This window comes from Lagenorhynchus albirostris, chromosome 13, assembly GCF_949774975.1.
Source record: "Lagenorhynchus albirostris chromosome 13, mLagAlb1.1, whole genome shotgun sequence".
Lineage (NCBI taxonomy): Eukaryota > Metazoa > Chordata > Mammalia > Artiodactyla > Delphinidae > Lagenorhynchus > Lagenorhynchus albirostris.
Window position 1 is genome coordinate 5,612,335 of NC_083107.1, and position 22,053 is coordinate 5,634,387.

General features: G+C 47.1%; 1 protein-coding gene across 1 annotated transcript in view; it reads left to right on the forward strand.

Moving 5' to 3' along the window:
* Nucleotides 1-5,903: 5,903 nt before the first annotated feature.
* The window catches only part of CREG2 (cellular repressor of E1A stimulated genes 2), a 36,769-nt gene continuing 20,619 nt past the window's right edge, over nucleotides 5,904-22,053 (forward strand). Inside the window, exons 1-2 of the mRNA XM_060169541.1 lie at nucleotides 5,904-6,311; nucleotides 8,943-9,112. Of these exons, the coding sequence (XP_060025524.1) occupies nucleotides 5,904-6,311; nucleotides 8,943-9,112 (578 nt within the window). The remainder of the gene's footprint in view (nucleotides 6,312-8,942; nucleotides 9,113-22,053) is intronic.

The following is a 22,053-nucleotide window of genomic DNA, read 5'->3' on the forward strand; positions in this document are numbered from 1 at the left end:
AAAATGATTAAGGAATTTAAAATCCTCATTGGTTTCCAGGAATATGGCAAGCTAGTGCAGTTGAACCAACTCATCAGGTGAACACAATACTTGTTAGAAAAACTATAAAATATCTTTAAAGCATCAAAAAGCGGGCAAGGGACTTCCCTGTCAGTCCAGTGTTTAGGACCCCTCGCTTCCACCGCAGGGGGTACGCGTTCGATCCCTGGTGGGGGAACTAAGATCCCGCAGCCAAAAAACGGCCCAAAAAACCAAAACATAAAAAAAAAAAAAACAAGCAATATTGTAACAAATTCAATATAGACTTTAAAAATGGTCCCCATCAAAGAAAAAACCTTTAAAACAATAAAAATAAAAAACATAAACACCAAGGCGATGTTTTGCAATCCACACAACTTGGATGACCTCTTAGTAGAGGGCAGTCATCAAACATCACACCCGCCCAGGGTGGGGAGTCCAGTGGCACAGCTCACACACCAGAACACCCAAAGGGCTGCACTGCAGGTAGGGGTGAGTCAGAAGTAAGGCTGCACTCCTGACCCCTCCTACCTGCCTCCACCCACCCAGGAAACAACAAAGAGACTTGCTGAGTATCTCAGGGTGGGGAGAGCTGTCCTGAGAAATTGTAACCAAGAGCTTGCCCCAGATCAGATTTTAAAAACAGTTTTTTGGAGATATACATACCCTAAATTCTTCTCATTTAAAGTGTACAATTTGTTGATGAAAAAATTAATCAGTAGTCCATCTCAGAAAGGAAAATGTTTATTTGAGCCAACCTGAGGATTATTCTGAAAGCTCTGAGAACAGTTCTGCCTTGACCTGTCAGAGGTCAAAGCATAGTTATATAAGTTTTTGAGACAAAGGTTATACGGCAAATGGCATATTATTGACAGTTTACACCATCCAGATCTACACGGACAAAGTGAAGAGCTGGTCATGGGTCATCCTGGCCCCTTACAAGATTAAGAAGGAAGGTTATCTCCTAAGGAGATCTGGTTAACGCAGGTACACGGTATACACTATAGAGAAGGCAAACAGGCAAAGACAAATTTTATAATTAAATTTTCTTGGCTTGCCATAAAACGTGAATTTCATTTCATCAAATTCAGTGATGTTAGCATATCTAGAGAGCTGTGCAACCATGACCTTGATCTAATTTTAGAACATTTTCATCACCTCAGAGAATCCCCACACACATTCACATTCATTACCTTTCCCCTTTTTCCTGGCCCCCAGAAACACTCCTTTTATTGAAATGATAATTCCATTGAATGGATATACCACATTCTATTTACCCATTCATCATCTGATGGACACCCAGGTGGTTTTCACTTAATAGGAAACATGAATAAGTTCGTTTCCATTTGAATAATGCCTCTGTAAACATTTGTGTACAAGTTTTTGTGTGGACATATGTTTTCAATTCTCTTAGGTATATACACCGAGGAGTGGGATAGAGGGATAAATTAGGAGTTTGGGATTGACATATACACACGACTATATTTCAGATAGATAACCAACAGGGACCTACTGTAGAGCACAGGGAATTCTGCTCAATATTCTGTAATAACCTAACTGGGAAAAGCATTTGAAAAAGAATAGGTATATGTATATGTGTACCTGAATCACTATGCTGTACACCTGAAACTAAGGCAACTTTTTAAATCAACTCTACTCCAATATAAAATAAAATTTTTTTAACTGTTTAGAATTATCTAAAAAAATTTTTTCAGAATAAATTGGATGTCCTAACAACTTCTAGTGATGACTTATGAGGATTTGTTTTTAATTTTGTTTCTAACCATTATTCACTCAGAGAGACCTGTGTACCCTCTACCCAGTTTCCCCTCTACCCAGTTTCCCCTAATACTTATATCTTAAACAACTGGATTGTAACATCAAAAGCAGGAATTTTCCATTGATGCAATGTATGTGTAGAGTTCTAGCATCTTCTATCACCTGTGGGTTCATGTAACCACCACCACAGTCAAGATACAGAACTGTTGATCACCACAGAGATCTCCCTCATGCTACTGCTTTATATAGCCACACACCATCACTAACCCTTAGCAGCAACTAATGGCTTCCACCCCTATAATTTTGTCATTTTGTGAATGTTATATAAGTGAAATCATACAATACGTAACCTCTGAGACTAGCTTTTTTTTCTCAGCAGGATACTCTTAAGATCCACCCAAGTTGTTGCCTTTATTAATAGTTTGTTTCTTTTTAGCGCCGAGGGGTATTGCATGGTATGGATACACTGCTGTTTGTTTATTCACGTATTGAGGGACATTCGGGTTGTTTCCAGTTCGGACCTATTATGAATAAAGCTGCTATGAACAATGGTGTCTACAGGTTTTTGTGGGGAACATATGTTTTTATTTCTCGGGGATAAATGCCCAGGAGTGCAATTGCTGGGAAGTATGGTAAGTGTACATTTAGGCCTTTCTTTAACTGCCATCATTTTCCTTTTTGATGCCTAAATTATTCCATCTTTTCCCAGTGGAGGACCTTTCAAGTTGCTTCTTTTGACCTGTTTCATTGGTCTTTTCTAGCTGCTGCTGCTGCTGCTTTTTTTGACTGGAGAAGACATCCCAGGCTCCTCTTGCACATTTCCAGCCCCAAACTTTAAATGGTGCTTTGGTACCTTTGACCACGTGCCTCTTATTGTCCTTGACAAGGTATTTGTTCATGGGAAGTGATAGATAAGCAGCAGATCTGCAGTCCGTTTTCTCCCATTACAAGTCAGATCTGCTCGTAAATATACTGAGGACCAATTTCCTGCAGCCAGACCTCATAGTATTTGCCAGTGGGGGAGTCCTTTTCTATAACAGCACACACATGATGGTTCAGGATTGCTTACAATAAACAAATCTGAGATCTATGGGAAATGTTACCAAGTCAAGTAACTGAGCCCCAATTCAGAATAGCTCCTTCTTTGTGAAATCACCTCATGCATCATTTAGAGACCTCCTGAAGTACTCATATATTGCTAGTAGAACTATAAAATGGTCAAAAATCATTTTGGAAAACAGTTTGTCAGTGCTTTCATCTGCTTGGGCTGTCATAACAAAATATCGTAAACTGGGTGGCTTAAAGAAACAGACATTTATTCCCCACAGTTCTGGAGGCTAGAAGTCCAAGATCAAGGTGCCAGGTGATGGGTTCCTGGTGAGAGCTCTCCTCCTTCTTGCAGACATCTGCCTTCTTGCTGTGTCCTTACATGGGCTTTCCTTGGAGCAGAAACACCGTGGGGAGGGGGGCGCAGGGACTCTCCCTTTTCTCATAAGGCCATTAATCCCCTCATGACCTAATCTAACCTTACTTACTTTCCAAAAGCCCCATCTCCAAATACTGTCACATTAGGGGTTAGAAGTTCAACATATGAATTTGGGGGGCACAAACATTCAGTCCATAACAGAAAGTTCTGCATAAAATTAAACACATACCTACGCTATGACCCAGTGATTTTATTCCTAGGTATTTACCCAAAGAAAACATACATTCACAAAAAGACTTGTAGAAGGATATTTATAGCAATTTCATTCCTAACAGATAACACCTGAAAACAAGACTAATAACCATCATTAGGAGAATGGATAAGCTAATTTCAGTATGTTTATTGTATTCATCTGCTTGGGCTGCCATAACAATAAACTACAGATCTGGTGGCTTAAACAGCAGAAATTTATTTTCTCATAGTTCTAGAGGCTGGGGAGTCCAAGATCAAGGTTCCAGCTGATCCATTTTCTGGTGAGGGCTCTCAAACCTGACATCTCGAAGGCCTGAGAACCAGGGGGACCAATGCAGTGAGTCCAAAGGCTCCAGAACCTGGAGTGTCGATGTCCAAGGGCAGCAGCACATGGATGTCCCGCTTAGGCAGAAAGCAGATTGGTCCTTCCTCTGCCTTTCTGTCCTATTCAGGCCTTCACTGGATCAGATGACGCCCACTGCATTGGTGAGGGTGATCTTTACTCAGTCTGATTCAAATGCTAATCTCTCCCAGAAACACAGACACGCCCAGAAATAACGTTTTACCAGCTATCCGGGCATCCCTTAGCCCAGTCAAGTTAACACATGAAATTAACCATTCAAACAAGCCAAAGACAATCTGTGACATATTTGAACACCCAAAGCCTGGAACATAGGAAATAAAATGAATTCTAATAAATCAATACAAAAAAGTACAGACAACCCAATGCACATGGACAAAAGACATTAACAGGCGTTTCCCAAAAGGGTATCCAGCTGGCCAATACCTGTATGAAAAGGTGCTCAACCACGTGAGCCATTAAACTAAAAATGAGTTCTCACTGCTCATCCGCCAGATTGCCGGGAGGGGGGACAGACAGCCTCGCAGTAATCTGTGTCGCTGAGAATGTGGAGCAACAGGAACCTCCACGCACTGATGGTAGCAATAAATTGGTCCCATCACTGAGGAAATCAGTGTGATGTTATATAATAAAATGAAACAGACTCGTGCCCCGGAACCCGCAACTCCACTACAAGGTACACACTCGAGAGAGCTCTTGCGTGTGCGCACCTGTACCTGAGCTTGGCATCCTCTCGAGAACTGGGTCTGAGAAGAGGACCTGCCCCTAGCTAGTCATTCTGGGATGCAGTCCTACAGAACCAAAGTGGGGGGACTGACTAGAATGACTGAAACACGGAGGATGGAAAGCCATTCTAAGGGTGCATCACTGAGTTGGTTACCATTGTGAGTAACCGGGGCTCAATCCTGTTGGAGACCCTCCGAGAAATTGTGGAGAGTGGCCTTTGGAATCATCCACTTGTGACTTGGGAGTGGGGAGTATTTATCTGCTGGCTTTTGGACCCATTCGCCAAGGGTCGTGGCAATGGGGGGTTAATGTTCTGCACTCGTGGGTTTTCACATTGCTCAGTGGAACCCTACCTATGTCCCGCGTGGCAGTTGGCACAGAGGCCCTGAGGCAGAAAGCAAGGGACACGCAGATTGGTGAGGTAACCTGCTGCCATCTGTACCACCATTAGTTGGTTACCACAGCAACAACAGGAGAAAACAGGAGCCCAGAGAAGTGAGACAGAACATAAAAGATACCTACACATCAGAACACAAGACTGTTCATAAAACTTTATTATCGGAAACAAGCCAGCTTCCCATCGATACGAGAATGTGTTTAAGGGCGGTGCGTTCATACAGTCCTCTGCCACACCATCCCGGCCACGTTCTCGCTGGGCACTGCTGACTCCACTTTATTTTAGTGTATGTGTAGTGAGCAATTTGATTCTGCTTTTAGATGAACTGGAAGCAATGCCCTCCTGTCACAGCGAAGTGTAGGACGGTCACGGTCCTTACAGAGCAACAGGATGGGCTTTGGCCTCAGACGGACTTGGCGCTAATCTTCATCATTCGCTCGGCTTCCTCCGCCATAAAATGATAACCATCCCTACCTTGTGTCTATTTCACAGCACATAACGCTTACTCCGCACCACACACTGTTCTAAGCCTCTCCAAATATTAACCCGTTCCATCCTCCCATCCCTCACTCCCATGATGTAAATACTGTTTTATGCGTTTCCTAATGAAGGAACCGGGCACAGAGAGCTTACGTAACTCGGCAGGGCCACACAGCTGGTGAGTGGAGGAGTGCGCTGAGCCGGGATTTGAACGCCCCCCTGTCTGGCTGCAGAACCCGTTCCATCCAGCGGGAAAGGCGCATCCCCGGCCCAGCCGCGCAGAGAGGACTGCGCACCGTGTCTGCCGTGCGTGCGGAGCCCCACCTCCCCACGCGGCGCACGGCTGCGAGGGCGGCCCCGGGGCCCCGCCCCCGGGCGCCTGCGGCGGGGGCAGCGGGTTCTTCTCCCGATCCGCCGTCGGGGGCCGCTGCCCGCGGTCCCCGGGGCCGGGCGCGCCCCGCAAGATGTGCGGGCGCCGCGGCCGGCAGCCCGGGCCCCGCCTGTGCTGGCTGCTGTGCTGCAGCGCCCTGCTGTCCCCGGCCACGGGCTACGTGATCGTGAGCTCCGTGTCCTGGGCCGTCACCAACGAGGTGGACGAGGAGCTAGACAGCGCCTCCACCGAGGAGGCGCTGCCCGCGCTGCTGGAAGACTCGGGAAGCATCTGGCAGCGGAGCTTCCCGGCCTCGGCGCACGAGGAGGAGTCTCACCTGCCGCCCCCGGAGGGCACCGCCCGCGCCAGGCCGCCCCCTGCGCCGCCCGGGATGTTCTCCTACCGGCGCGAGGGCAGCGCGAGGCTGCGCCCGGGCACCGCCCGCTTCCTGGCCCACGCCAGCGCCTGGGGCTGTCTGGCCACCGTGTCCGCTCACGAGAAGGTAAGCCACCCGACCGGGAGCGGCGTGCAGGGACCAGGGAGAGCCTGGGGCCACTCCCGCGCTCGGATCCAGGTCTAGCAGACGTGCGCTGGAGGCTGGATCAGCGTGGACAGCGTGTAATTAATGCAGCCAGATTGTGCTTCGGTTACCCTGGCACCCTGGCAAAGGCAGGAGGGGTGGGGGTTGGTGCTGGGGGAGAGGACGACAAGCAGGCTTCCTGCCAGGTGGATGGGGACCGAAGCGCAGTCGAGAAGCACAGTCTTGAAATGGCCAAAGAGGTGTGCAAATAACCAGCGCCCGACCAGAGACCTGGACAAAAGAAGCCTGAGCCACCTTTGGCATCACCAAGTAGCGCGCCCAGCCCCAGCCCGCCCATAGACCAGAGCTGCCCCATCACTTACTGACCCCGAACCGGGGCTTTGGCGGAAATTTGCATTTTAAAAAATGGAATTCGAGAACTGTTCTGGAAAGGAGATTTATTGTGCGAAGCGTGTAAATGTTGGAGTGACAGCGCTGTCGTCAGCTGCAGCTTTCATCGTTCGTTTCACAGATGTTTTACTCACCTGTTAGACATGATTCCACCTGAAGTGGAAATGCCGTGGATACATGATGAGGATGTAACATCCATACGTGTACACCCTCCAGAAAGCTTTTAGGGCTGTTAAGACCGATGTAAGGGTTTTATTACAGGGCAGTAATTTGAACTCCTATTTATTTCATGCAAAAAAAAAATACTGTTTTATGGAGTGTGTAAGTCATTGGCCAGGGGAAAGGTTCTGGGCCCAGCTCTGGGTCTCACCAGCTCAGAGACTGTGGCCAAGTCAATGGGTTCTCCACTTTGCTTTCCTCATCTATGAAATTAAGTGGTGGACTAGGTAGTTTTGAACGTCGTTTTTTGCTTTGAAAAAAAAAATATCTAAATGACAACTTTTTTTTTTTTTTTTTTTTGCGGTACGCGGGCCTCTCATTGTTGTGGCCTCTCCCGTTGCAGAGCACAGGCTCCGGACGCGCAGGCCCAGCGGCCATGGCTCACGGGCCCAACCGCTCCGTGGCATGTGGGATCCTCCCGGACCGGGGCAAGAACCCGTGTCCCCTGCATCGGCAGGCGGACTCTCAACCACTGCGCCACCAGGGAAGCCCGACAACTTTATTTTGATGAGAAATGATCATAAGGTCTTTCACAGCTTCCAAATAGTTCTTCACAGCTGTATCTTATACTCCTAAGACATACCTTCGGAAGATATGAAGCTTAAATATGAAGCTGATCTTGGTTTAAAACACAGATCACTTCAAGCAATTAAAACTCTAGCGCCAGTGTATTCAAGGTATTATGACTTTCAACATCCCTTTTCTTAGCTTTGTTAGTAGTTCCCTTTTCCAGTATTGACATATACTCCAAATGCAATAAATTCAGAGAACATTTACCATGTGCCTGGCACGTGTGCAAGACATGACTCTACTCAGTTTGTGAGTGACCAGCTGAGAAACAGGATCTGGGAATGACATATTAGCATTTTGTAGGATTCCTCAACATTGGGTTTTCTAAAAGATTAAAACCACCCCTTATCACAATTCTACACACTGTTGTCATGCGACACTTCAAAGACAAAGATAGCCCCGAGTTCTGAGCTAAGTAACAATGAGGAACGCTCTGTGAAGGGTAAAGGTCATGATGCTGGACCCAGCAGGGCTTGGGAGAAACCTAAGAAGTATTTGTGTACGTGTCTGAGAATTTCATCTGCTCTACTGGATGATCGTGAGCAAAACACTGGTTTAGCATGTTTATGTGTCTTCCTTGAAGCTAGAAGGATAAGAAACCGAATTCCCATAAGTTGCTGAGCTATACTATTAAAATATTATTGATTACAATTTTAAAATGTGACTAATAAGTGAGAAAGTGGTGTGACCCTAAAGGAAACAATACCAGAAAGTTCCTGGAGTCCAAAGACCAGGTAAGATGTTAGGTTAAGACTTAGCTTCTGGGCTTCCCTGGTGGCGCAGTGGTTGGGAGTCCGCCTGCCGATGCAGGGGACACGGGTTCGTGCCCCGATCCGGGAAGATCCCACATGCCGCAGAGCGGCTGGGCCCGTGAGCCATGGCCGCTGGGCCTGCGCGTCCAGAGCCTGTGCTCCGCAACGGGAGAGGCCGCAGCAGTGAGAGGCCCGCGAACCGCAAAAAAAAAAAAAAAAAAAAAAGACTTAGATTCTATCCCCAAAGTTGCCAAAAATATGGGGGAGGTGGTGAAGGCAGTGGGGCTCCCGAGGGCTAGCTTGTGAGAAAGGTTTTAGTGAGCCTCCACCCTTCCATGATTTCATTGCCTTTACCCCAATGACTTTCAGTTTAATAGAGTGTTTGCTGTGTACCTGCAGCTTCAGGAATAACCCCCTCGCCATCCCTCCTCTACAGGTGCCACTGCTAGGCTCCTCTGTAGGAATTCTGGGGCCGTCACTGGGTGAAGTGGGCAGGTGGGGAACCTCTTCGCTTTGATTCACGACCTGTCAAAACCACGGTGATGCCATGCTGCCCTCGCACCCCCAATGCTGTATTTCCTGGTCAGAGACACAGACTGAGCTCCCAGCTCAAGTCAATCCACAACCCTGCATTGAAAAGGCCTTTTTTGGTGTTTGTTAGATCCCAGGACTGCCGTTTGGGAACTGCCTGCCGGTCAGTGACGGCCCCCTCAACAACAGCACGGGGGTTCCTTTCTTCTACGTGACACCCAAGGACCTCCTGGTGGCTGATCTGATGAAGAACCCCACGGCCTCCCTCCTGCTGCCGGAATCTGAAGGAGAGTTCTGCAGGTAGGCAAGGGCCCGGCCTCCCCCATCCAAGTGCTCTGCACGAGGCAGGGAGGCTGTGGCTTTTTTTTTTTTTTAATTAATTGATTTATTTGTTTTTGGCTGTGTTGGGTCTTCGTTTCTGTGCGAGGGCTTTCTCTAGTTGTGGCAAGCGGGGGCCCCTCTTCATCGCGGTGCGCGGGCCTCTCACTATCGCGGCCTCTCCCGTTGCGGAGCACAGGCTCCAGACGCGCAGGCTCAGTAATTGTGGCTCATGGGCCCAGTTGCTCCGCGGCATGTGGGATCTTCCCAGACCAGGGCTCGAACCCGTGTCCCCTGCATCGGCAGGCAGATTCTCAACCACTGCGCCACCAGGGAAGCCCGAGGCTGTGGCTTTCACGGGGCCCTGAGATGCAAAGCATTGTCTTTGCCACTTGGCTAGGGGGCAGTTTCTGGGCCTGGCTCTGGGTCTCACCAGCACCGAGACTGTGGCTAAGTCACTGGGTTCTCCACATTGCTTTCCTCATCTATGAAATTAAGTGGTGGACTAGGTAGTTTTGAAGGTTCTTTTTTGCTTTGAAAAAAATTATTGAAATGACGACTTTATTCTGATAAAGTGATCTTAACTTCTTATGTGGCTTCCAAACGGTTTTTCACAGTTATATCTTAGGCTCCTAAGACACATCTCCAGAAGATACAAAACTTAAATATGAAGCTGATCTTGGTTTAGAATACAAGTCATTTCAAACAGTTAAAAGCCTAGAGCCAATGTGTTCCAGATACATTGGCAACGTATGTTGTAGAAATGTATTTTCACGTGGAAAGAGTATATATAGCCGTGGAATCAGATCAATAGAATTCTACCACTCACCAAGCTGTGTGATTGGGGGCAAGTTATTGAACCTTCGGGAGCCTCCGTTTCCTCATCTGTAAAATGGGAATAGTAGTTTCTACCTCCTAGGGTGATGGAGAGAGTTGGAAAGATTTGCAGCGTCTTGCACAACACTGGATGGATAAATGGCAGCTCTCTTTGTCACGGCAAAGGTGGGGGTGGGGGAGGGGAGGGGAGGGGAGTGAAGGAAGAGCCAGTGGTTTGTCTCCAAGGCACATGCAGCATAGAATACACTTATTGTTTTTCAAATTAATTTCTACCTGCCCCAGTGAGGTGTGTGCAATAAAGACCCAGAGGCCCTTAAATCACGTTCTCAAAAACTCTCTCAAAGAAAGGACAGTTGGGCAAAAATGGAACACTGTATCCAACACCTTTGTCTGAAATCAGAATGTGGAGCTTGAGGTCCAATCCTGCCACTGCCGTGTCTGCGCCGAGCTTGGGGAGGGTGGGGGGCGGGACGCACGTGGGAGGGCACCCCTGCAGTAGCAGCAGAGGCAGCGGGGGACCTTGGGCAAGTCCCTTCACCTGTAACGTAGTGATGCTTTTAGAACTGGGATAAGATACCCCCAGCTCCAAAATGCTATGACTCTTTATGCAAAATATGAAAAACACATTCAGCAAACAAATGTGTCAGTTCTTTGAGGAGGGGAAGTGGTAATAATCAAAGCAACAATGCACCATAAAATGCAGCCTGGATAGGACCCTGTCGCTTACCCCTGGAGCTGGTGGGAGATCCATCCATCAGGGTGGAGGCAGTTCAGCTGACCCAGTGCCCTATCGGGGCTGGCAGGAAGCCAGGAAAAGGAGTGCCTCCTCTTTTCATGGAATAGTCTCCTTGTTCTTGACTATTTCATGGAATAGTCTCAACAAGCTTGCTGTTACTAGAAGTATATTCCCAGGTACCTTTCTAGACGTCTGAGGTGTTCCTCATTCCGGCAGCCTAAAGGCAGCCATTGTGCAGGGCACGTTGATCGCAGACCCCAGAGCACACCGGTCCCTGGAGGTGGGCACAGGATAGAGCAGAGGACGCACCCCAGCACTCAGGTTGTGGAGGGCATTGTCTCCTGGAAGGTCCCAGGCAGCCGCCAGCAGGAGCTTGGGGCTGTGAGAAATCCAGCTCAGAGAGGCCCTCTCTGGGGGCTGGGGCTGGGCACGCTTGGGGCCATGTGTGCGGACCCTCTTCGCAGCAGGTACCTCCGTGCAGCACACCAGGGTACCTGGATGAGGCAACTCACGGCCGGAGGGGCCCCACCCCTTGGCCCCACCCCACCCCCCAGGGCCAAGGGCACCAGTATCCCAGACCCTTGTGACTCTGGCCTGGAGGAGGAGGGATGAGCCACCACCCACTGGTACCCCTCCGTCTAAGCCCTCATGTGAAACTCTACTCCCTCGCACTGTGCCGGCTTCTGAAGTCTTAAAATACAATGTAAATAAATATCCACACAGGTAACTGTGGCCTTAGTAAGCATCGCGCCTCGAAGCAGGGATTGTCAGACAATGAGGCTCGTTGTCCCCCCGGGTCCGCTACTTCCCAGGACCTGCTTCAGCCCAGGTGTGCTTCATCTGCGTGGAGCTCACATTCCAAGTGCAGCGTCACCCTGTAGGTTTTGCCTCCAGAATCTTGGTAATGTTGAGCACAGAGACTTAACAAGTCAAAGGCGGGCAGAGAGCAGAGCCCTGAATTGAACAGCGCTCCTCGGGCCACGGGAGCCTAGAGAAGCATCAGCTGGAAACATCCGTGGTAAGAATGTCCCTGACAAGCGCCTGCGTGAAGTTCAAGGGGCCGCCTGCAAGGCTGCGGGAAGCTGCCCCTCCTGCCTGATCCTGGCCTGCAGAGATTCCCACAGAGCAGGGAGACCCAGAAAAGCACCCGCTTCTCACGATGATGACGGTAAATCCAGGACACCTGATCCTTTGACCTTTGGAAAGCATGAGAATCGCCTCCGGTCTGTGAAGCAGGTGTTCTTGTGAACTGCAAACTTTCAGCAGCATTTTTACCCTCAGATCTGGTGCATTCTGTGCGCTCATGTCCCTCTGCCTGTCTGTGCACTGGGGTGGAGGTGGATTTTCCCTAAGCGGGAAGACAAAGCCAGGACCCGGCCTGTCTACACGATGCCTCCTGAGACTTCTGTAGGCCTGGGGGGCCATGTTTGTCTGAGGAGCCCTTAGAGCCTGAACCATAAACCAAGGTCGGACAGAGAGGGAGCAGCGTGGCCACTGATGCTCTGAGAGGAGGAAAGAGGTGCCTTCCCAGCCGTTTCCTGCAGGGTCCACTGGGCATCTCAGCTGCAGGCCTGCCTCTGCATCCAGCAGGGTTAGCCCTGGTTCCTGCAGAGTCTGGACTGGGGCAGTCTGGTGAGCTCGGCCTCCACCGACAGGACATAGCTTGAGAAGGAAGCCGTCCAACAAACAGAAGCGAATGTAAGTCTGATTCCACTGCAAGGGCAGGCTGAGCTGGCCCTCTGTACTTTAGAGCTCCGTTGGGTGTACAGGACAATTGTATGTATAATGTGTATGTGTTTAATAAGCAGATGGGTGGACAAGACAGAGAGAGAGAGGGAGAGAGGGATGATGATAGATAGATAGATGTGTGTGTGTGGCTTCACATGTTCAACTATTATCTGTTCTGAGAACATATACGACAGTTGCCCCCAACTTCCCCAGTTCACTCTCTCTCACCTTGATTTCATCCTCAATCCAATACCTGAAGTAATATTTCAAAACCCATATAAGACCCTGGGATTCCCCTGCTTAAACTCTTTCACTAGGAGAAATAGCAAACTCCTGAATATGGCCTAGGAGGCCCTGCCTGGAGGACACCTGCCTCCCTCTCAGAATAAATCATAGTGGCTAATCCTTTGCTGATTGACTTAGTATGTGACCTATACCCTAGTTTTAGTAAATGGAGAGGTTTAACCTGAACGCTTGTAATCTAAACTGATGTGTGTGTCTGGCATACAGCTAAGAAATGCTTTTTTAAAAAATTGAGATATAATTGATGTATAACGTTGTGCATGGTGTTAATTTGATACATGTATGTATTGCAATGTGGTTATCCCTGAAGTCTTAGCCAACGTCTCTGTCACGTCACATAATTATCATTTCTTTTTTGGGGTGAGAACATTTAAGATCTAGTCTTTTAGCAACTTTGAAGTTTATATTACAGAATTGGGGGCTTTTTTGTTGGGTTTTGTTGTTGTTGTTTTTTTAAATTTTATTTTTTTTGGCTGCGTTGGGTCTTAGTTGCGACACACGGGAGCTTAGCTGCTGCGCTCGGGCTTCTCTTTAGTTGTGGTGTGCGGATTTTCTCTTCTCTAGTTGAGGCACGTGAGCTCAATAGCTGTGGCACTCGGGCTTAGTTGCCCAGCAGCATGTGGGATCTTAGTTGCTTGACCAGGGATCCAACCCACGTCCTCTGCTTTGGAAGGCGGATTCTTTACCACTGGACCACCAGGGAAGTCCCTGTAACACAGTACTGTTGAATATACTCACTGTGTTGTGCATTAGATCTCCAGGACTTATTCGTCTTCTAACTGCGAGTTTGTGCATTTTGACCAACATCTCCCCAGTTCCCGAACCCCCAGGCACTGGTAACCTGGTAACCATTAAATCTCTGTTTCTATGAGTCTGGCTTTTTTAGTTTCCACATATAAGGGATATCGTGCAGTATTTGTCTTTGTCTGATTTATCTCAGCATAATGTCCTCAAAGTCCTTCCATGTATTGCAAATGGCATTATTTCACCCTTCCTTATGGCTGAGTAGTATTCAATGGTATATATAGGTACCACATCTTCTTTATCCATTCATCTGTTGATGGACATTTAGGTTGTTTCCACATCTAGGCTATTATAAATAGTGCTGCTATGAACATTGGGGTGCATGTATCTTTTCGAATTAGAGTTTTCATCTTTTCTGGATATATGCCCAGGAGTGGGATTGCTGGATCATATGGTAGCTCTATTTTTAGTTTTTTAAGGAACATCCATACTGTTCTCTATAGTGGCTATACCAATTTACATTCCCACCAACAGTGTAGGAAGGTTCCCTTTTCTCCACACCCTCTCCAGCATTTATTACTTGTAGACGTTTTGATGATGGCCGTTCTAACCAGTGTGAGGCGATACCTCATTGTAGTTTTGATTTGCATTTCTCTAGTAATTAGCGATGTTGAGCATCTTTTCATATACCTGTTGGCCATATGTATGTCTTCTTTGGAGAAATGTCTATTCAGATCTTCTGCCCAGTTTTTGATTGGGTTGTTTATTCTTTTGATATTGAGTTGTATGAGCTGTTTGTATATTTTGGATATTAACCCCTTGTCAGTCGCATCATTTGCACATATTTTCTCCCAGTCCATAGGTTGTCTTTTTGTTTTGGTGATTGTTTCCTTTGCTGTACAAAAGCTTTTAAGTTTGATTACGTCCCGTTTGTTTATGTTTGCTTTTATTTCTTTTGCCTTTGGAGACTGATCTAAGAAAATACGCCTATGATTTATGTCTGAGAATGCTTTACCTATGTTCTCTTCTAGGAGTTTTATTTAGGTCTTTCAACCATTTTGAGTTTCGTTTTGTGTATGGTGTGTGCGGGTGTTCTAACTCCGTTGATTTATGTGTAGCTGTCCAGCTTTTCCCAACACCATTTGTTGAAGAGACTGTCTTTCCTCCATTGTTGTTCTTGCCTTCTTTGTCGAAGGTTAATTGGCCATAGGTGTGTGGGCTTATTTCTGGGCTCTCGATTCTGTTCCATTGATCTACTTGTCCATTTTGGGGGGGCACAGTCGTCTTGACTCCCATCTCAGGACATGTTGAATTAGGTGCTATTACCCTGTCCTTCTTCCTAGAGGAGAAAATTTGGAAAATGAATCAGACAGGATGATAAGTAGAGAATGACTTTCAGTACTGAAAAAGGACAGAGTAACCAAGGAAATTTTCTGGAGTATCTGACCTATTCAGCACCTCACTTTGTGCTGGAGAGGGAAGGGGAAATCTGCAGGCCTTCTGGCTTCATGGGTAGCTGGAGTCAAGATAGTCCGAGAGTGGAAAAGACAGAATAAGTGAGAACAGCGTCTAGATTGCTACAGGGAGGCTATAAAGAGCAAACTCTCACAAATTAGAGTAGTAGAGTGACTTTCAATTCCATGGAGACAGAGTGAGGGTGACATACCATAATGATCTGGACAGCCTTGCCCCTCCCCCAGCCCAAAGATGAGAACCACTTGGGGGACGAGGCTTCATAGTTTGAAGGAGCTCGGAGATGAGTTCTGACACTTCTTTAGGTTGGTTAGGACGTGGGGTGGGTCTGATAGGCGTTTCCTGGGTTTCCAGTGAAGGCTGCTGAGAACCGCGGTCCAGCCCCCGGATGACTCACATCATTTATAAAACAAAGTCAAGTTACAGTCTGAGAATGGTAGGAAGGGAAGTGGCTTTTCCACCTCATCATTCATTACATCCATCCAAACCAGAACCTACAAACATGTCTTGCCTAATTATTGTTAGTTTGTTTACAGTTTGTTTTATTCACTTATTCCGTTTACCCCTTTGTGCTGTGATTTCTTCATTTAATTCATTAGATGAATTAGGGATGTGAATCTGTTTCCTAGCTCAGGTGAAGATGACGAGTTGAGAATAAGATTCCAGTCTGCAAAATTCACCAGCAATCAGCAACCTCTTCTTTCCCATTTCCTCTCCCTTCAACACATCAGCCTGTACAGATGCTCCTGGGACTCAGTGAAGTTATGCTCGGACCGGGGGCCCAGTTGTCTGGAGATTCTCTAAAAATGGACTTGACAAAGAAAGCCCACTTGAGAAATTTCTCTTCCATTGAAACGTCTTTCCTTCCCGAGCACGCAGGCCTGCATGCCGTGGGCCTACGTTTTGCATCTTCTTAGCCAAAGCAAAGCAAGCCCTCAGGACCAGAATGAACCGCATTCTGCTGGCGTAGGCTCATCTTTCGTGTTGAAGATCTGGAAATAAATGGAATCCGGAGGCTTTTCCTAAAATGAAAAAATGTTTTCATTTGATAGTTTGGACAAATGCTAGGTTTCTAGAAAGACAGAGTTGATTATCAAGAAAGGAAGATCTGAAGACGCTTTTTTTCCTTTTCCCCAAAAGGCTTTTAACAACAGGTGGTCGTGGCCATTGCCATGGGTCACAGCCCCTTTCCTGTCCCAGGCCAAAAGCATCCCTGCGCAAACAGAGCTCTAACTGACCAGGCCTCTGTGATTTGGCATCAGAGGAGATGCTAAGATTCTAGTTTTTAAAGGTATCTAGTTTCTGAAGGAGGGGTGCCAGGCCATGACTAGATTGAAGCCCTGTGGGCTTATTGGACCAAGAATGGGAGCCTTTCAGAATGATGACCCATAAGGGGTGCCTGTTACAGGGGCAATTCAGCGCTGAAGAATCGCACATCAAAAGGTGTTGCTCACATACAGTTTCGGGCAATGTGCTTGAGCGTAGATTCCTGCCCTAGCCTAGGAGCAGGTCCTGCATTTTATAGGCGTGTTGACAGGAGAAGAAACTGCTTTGGTGAAACAGGATAAATAAGAGGAGGCTGTTGGTGGGAGGGTGGACCTGCCTTTATGTGCCGTTATGTGCCGTGGGCACCGGATGAACACTTAACACAGACAACCAAATTGTATGCACTGAGTTTAATCCTTTTCTTCTGTGCTGAAAATAAAAAGAGATTCCAGAAATCTAAATGCCCGTTAGCCATCTCTATGTTTTTAACTGTTTTTGTCAGAGGAAAAGATATTGTTGAATGATAGCTGAAAGCCTCAGCCCAGCCTAATTCCAAACGCAGGCTCTGCGAGTTGCTGCCTAGAACTGCGGAGAGGGCGCGCTTCCATGGTTCTTTAGATGAGCCCCGTCAAATGAGCTTACAGAATAAGCCTGTGCTTGCAGTAGCTTGCCTTCTAATAGCCAAGATGTGTCTCACGTCCACCTGGGACATGACGAGCATTTCAAAGTACAGGGCCCAGCCCTAATCAGATAAAGACGCTGAGTTCCAGTTCTCGTCTCTGAATTGTGTTCATTCCCCTTGAAGGCAACATATAAATCTTCTAAATAAATTGCTCTCTGGCCAGATTCATGTCACCTCTTCTCCTATGCCCACACATTCCTGTAATCAGAAAGTTAACATTAACTCAAGTAACTTTTATTTATTTATTTATTTGTTTGTTTTATTTTTATTTATTTATTTTTGGCTGTGTTGGGTTTTTGTTGCTGCGCGCGGGCTTCCTCTAGTTGCGGCGGGGGCTACTCTTTGTTGCGGTGTGCAGGCTTCTCATTGCAGTGGCTTCTCCTGTCGTGGAGCATGGGATCTAGACACACGGGCTTCAGTAGTTGTGGCACGTGGGCTTAGTTGCTCCGAGGCATGTGGGATCTTCCCGGACCAGGGCTTGGACCCGTGTCCCCTGCATTGGCAGGCGGATTCTTAACCACTGTGCCACCAGGGAAGCCCTCAAGTAGCTTTTAAAAGAGCTGTCTGGGGACTTCCCTGGCGGTGCGTGTTCGAGCCCTGTGCCGGGAAGATCCCACGTGCCCCAGAGCAACTAAGCCCGTGCGCCACAACTACTGAACCTGCACTCTAGAGCCTGTGAGCCACAACTACTGAGCCTGCGTGCCACAAATACTGAGCCTACGTGCCACAACTACTGAAGCCCGTGCACCTAGAGCCCGTGCTCCGGAACAAGAGAAGCCACTGCGATGAGAAGCCCGTGCACTGCAACGAAGAGTAGCCCCTGCTCGCCACAACTAGAGAAAGCCCAGGTGCAGCAACAAAGACCCAACGCAGCCAAAAACAAATAAATAAATAAATAAAATTTAAAATAGAATAAAATAAAAGAGCTGTCTGGGAAGAGTCAGAGAACCCCACAGAGAGAAAGCTTAGTGAGCAGATGTTTGAGTATTCTCTTCCTTCTTCTACTCATTTCTCTGGCCAGCTCACCTAGCAACCTGCAACCACTTCTCTCTCCCTTATTTTGTTTCAGCTCCATGAATTTTTGTCCCCATGGTTCCCAGGGGATCCATTTCCTGAAGTCACTGATGATTCCAGTTTCTCTGTCCTTATGTTACCATTTTCCTGCACCTTCCAGCTACTTCTTGCCATCCGGTTCACAAACGTTCTGCTTACCTGTTAGACATGATTCCACTGTGAGCTGAAATGACATGAATTGACAATGAGGTTGTAAGTCCCATACATATACACCCGCCAGAACGCTTTTAGAGTTGTTAAGGTAGATGTAAGCATCTTATTACAAGGCCCCTAGCCTCTGGCAGTCACCAATTTATCTTCTGTCTCCGTGGACTTGCCTATCCTGGACATTTCATATAAATGGAATCATATAATATGTGGCTTTTTAAACTTAACTATAGTTGATTTACAATATTGTGTTAGTTGCAGGTGTACATCTTCAGGTTTTCCATTATAGGTTATTATTAAGATACTGAATATAGTTCCCTGTGCAGTACAGTAAATCCTTGTTGCTTACCTGTTTTATATGTAGTGGTGTGTATCTGTTAATACCATACTCCTAATTTATCCCTCCCCTTCCCTTTCCTTTTTGGTAACCATAAGTTTGTTTTCTACGTCTGTGAGTCTGTTTCTGTTTTGTAAATAAGTTGTATTTTTGGGGGGGATTCCACATGTAAGTGATGTCATATAATATTTGTCTTTCTCTGTCTGACTTCACTTAGTATGATAATCTCTAGATCCGTCCATGTGGCTGCAAATGGCAATATTTCATTCCTTTTTTTATGGCTGAGTGATGGTTCATTGTATATGTGTACCACATCTTCTTTATCATTCATCTGTTGATGGACACAAGTTACTTCCATGTCCTGGCTATTGTAAATAGTCTGCTATGAACATTGGTGTGTATTATGTGGGTTTTGTGACTACTTTCTTTCACTTAGCACAATGTTTTCTGGGTTCGTTATGTTGTAACATGTATCAGTACTTCATTCCTTCTTCCAGAAAAATACTATTCCATTGTACGAATATGCCACATCTTCTTTATCCAGCCATCAGCTGATGGAAATTTGTTTCCACATTTTGGCTGTTAGAATGCGGCTGTGAGTATTTGTGTGTAAGTTTTGTATGGACATACATTTTCCATTCTCTTTGGTATGTATCTAGGTGTGGAATTGCTGGATCACATGGTAACTGTGTTTAACGTTTTGCAGAACTGTCTTCCTCAGTGGCTGCACCGCTTTACATTCCCACCAGCAATGTATGAGGGCTCCAGCTCATCCACATTCTCGCCAACCCTTGTTATTGTCTGCCTTTTTTTTTTTTTTTTTTTTTTTTTGCGGTACACGGGCCTCTCACTGCTGTGGCCTCTCCCATTGCGGAACACAGTCTCCGGACGCGCAGGCTCAGCGGCCATGGCTCACGGGCCCAGCCGCTCCGCGGCATGTGGGATCTTCCCGGACCAGGGCATGAACCCGTGTCCCCTGCCTCGGCAGGCGGACTCTCAACCACTGCGCCACCAGGGAAGCCCTTGCCTGCCTCTTTTATTATAGCTATCCTAATGGGTGCAAAGTGGTGTCGCACTGTGGTTTTGTTATGCATTTCCCTGATGACTAATGATGCTGAGTGTCTTCTTATGTGTTTATTGGCTATTTGTAAATCTTCTTTGGAGAACTGTCTATTCAAAGCCTTTACCTATTTTTAAATTGGATTATTTGTTTTTTTATATTAGATTGTAAGAGTTCTTTATACATTCTGGATATGACCCTTATCAGACATATAATCTGCAAGTATTTTCCTAATGCATTTTTTTTTTTTTTTTTTTTAATGCGGTACGCTGGCCTCTCACTGTTGTGGCCTCTCCCGTTGCGGAGCACAGGCTCCGGACGCGCAGGCTCAGCAGCCATGGCTCACGGGCCCAGCTGCTTTCGGCATGTGGGATCTTCCCGGACCAGGGCACGAACCCGTGTCCCCTGCATCGGCAGGCGGACTCCCAACCACTGTGCCACCAGGGAAGCCCCCTAATGCATTTTTATCTAATTTTCTCTTCTTTTGTCATTGGAAGAAACAGAAAAACTAAAGATTCAATATGACATTCCAATTGTACATATTCTTGATCAATGTCCTTTTGCTTCTTCCTTTCTTTTTTCTTTCCCTAACTTTTAAATTTGGGCTTTTTTGTATTTTTTAAAAACGGTTTTTTAAAATTGAAGTATCTTTTGCTTCTATAAGCTGGGCCTTCCCCATGAGAAAAACACACAATTGAAGTAACTTTCCTGAGATAATACAGAAGTGTACCTAAATTATCTAGTGTGTAGAAATACTAAGAAAATGTCTGACCAAGGAAAGGAAAAGATTTTAATTAATCGGCTTACGAAGGGATTTGAGAAGGAAAGCTGATACTCTAATAATGTACAGACAAAGTAGGAGATACTGATAATGAATTCAATTGAACATTAATGGAATTAGGCATCCTTTGTACAAAGGAACATACTAAATATGGCATTGAGAATGAGAATTTGTCCTTCCAATGATATTCATTGAGCACTTCACTAATGCCAGGCGTGCATAGGTAAGACCTAAGAGACACAGGCTCCTCCCTGCTTACTTGTCATCAGTCATTTGAATCCAGAGAGTGAGATCTAACACATGACCACATATATAAAGGGCCCCCCTTTGTTAAAACCATGCCCTTCCACAACAGGGGAGGAGTAGAATTCCACATTGTACCTGTGATTTCCACCAGCTCAGCATCTTTTCTTCCTGTCTGTCCATCCACTTCTCCATCCTTTCCGTTTCATCCAACTCAACCTGACTTGGCCTTCAAATGTAAGATACTAACCTCCTGAAAGTTCCTTCCATTCTTTACTGCTCTATTCCCATCTTAAGGCTGTGTTCAAATTTTCTAGTCCCAGTAATTGTTCCCCAGGATGCATTTCATTTTCTGTCTGACTTTCTTTCTTTTCACTCGTGAGGACTGCCTGGGTCTCAGTCCCTGGGCCCAGACCCAGACCCCTCCCTCCGAGAAGACCACTCAGCCCCCTTAGTCTGCCAGGACAGGGGGTGTTTGCACGCGCACCCGGCCCCTTGCTGATCCTGCTTCACTCGCTTCCTTTCCGCCTTTTTCTCCTGGTTGACTGAGCTGCAGGCAAATGTGACTCATGCAGCAGCAAAGTCTTTCCCTGGAAAATGGGACAAGACTCCAGTGTACTTAGAAGTGCTTTCAGCCTGGCAGAGCCCTGTCCATCCACTCCTGCCTTTCATTTTCCAGGTTAGGAAGCTGAGGGCCTGAAAGCTGGAAGACAGATGAATGGATGATACGGTATTCAGTTTCCGTAACATCCCCTGTCTCCACCGCACCATCTCTGCAGCTGGCTCTCCTCCTGGCCCAGCACCCCCTGCCACCCGGCTTCTGCTCTCCCTGTCGACCCCGTCTTTCCTTTCAAGTGAATGAAGTGGTCCAGCACCAGGCAGCTTCCCCTCTTCTAGTTCATCGTTTGCTGCACACCTCTCAGCAAGGTAGACAATAGGATTTTGGAAAAGAACAACTGAACCTTCAGTGCAGGGATGGGGACGCTAGGTAATGTGTGTGTTACACGTTAGACTAGAGAGACAGCCCCTGGAGGTGCCGTGATGCGCGATAAGGAAGAAAGCTGAGCGCACTCTGAGGGTTCCTGACTCTGTGGGGGCTGCTGTCCTATTTCTTTCTTTCTTTCTTTTTTTTGGGGGGCGGGGCTGTGCCTCACGGCATGCGGGATCTTAGTTCCCGGATCAGGGATCAAATCCATGTCCCCAGCAGTGGAAGTGCAGAGTCTTAACCAGTGACCCACTGGGGAATTCCCTGCTGTGCTATTTCAACATCATCCAGGCTGAGGCCAGGGGGCCCATGGTGGAGTTAAGATTCTCAGGTGACCGCAGCTGAGCACTGCGCCCTGCCGGCCAGGGCGGGGTCTCAGCTGAGCCGGCAGATGGCAGAGGAGCTTGGCTGGGTCACGGAAGTGGTTGATTCTGACCAGGTTTGAATTTGGAACCCTGTGGCCTGGGAACAGGACCAGGTTTGAATTTGGAACTGCCTGGCAGGCTGCAGGGTAACTAAGCCATGCT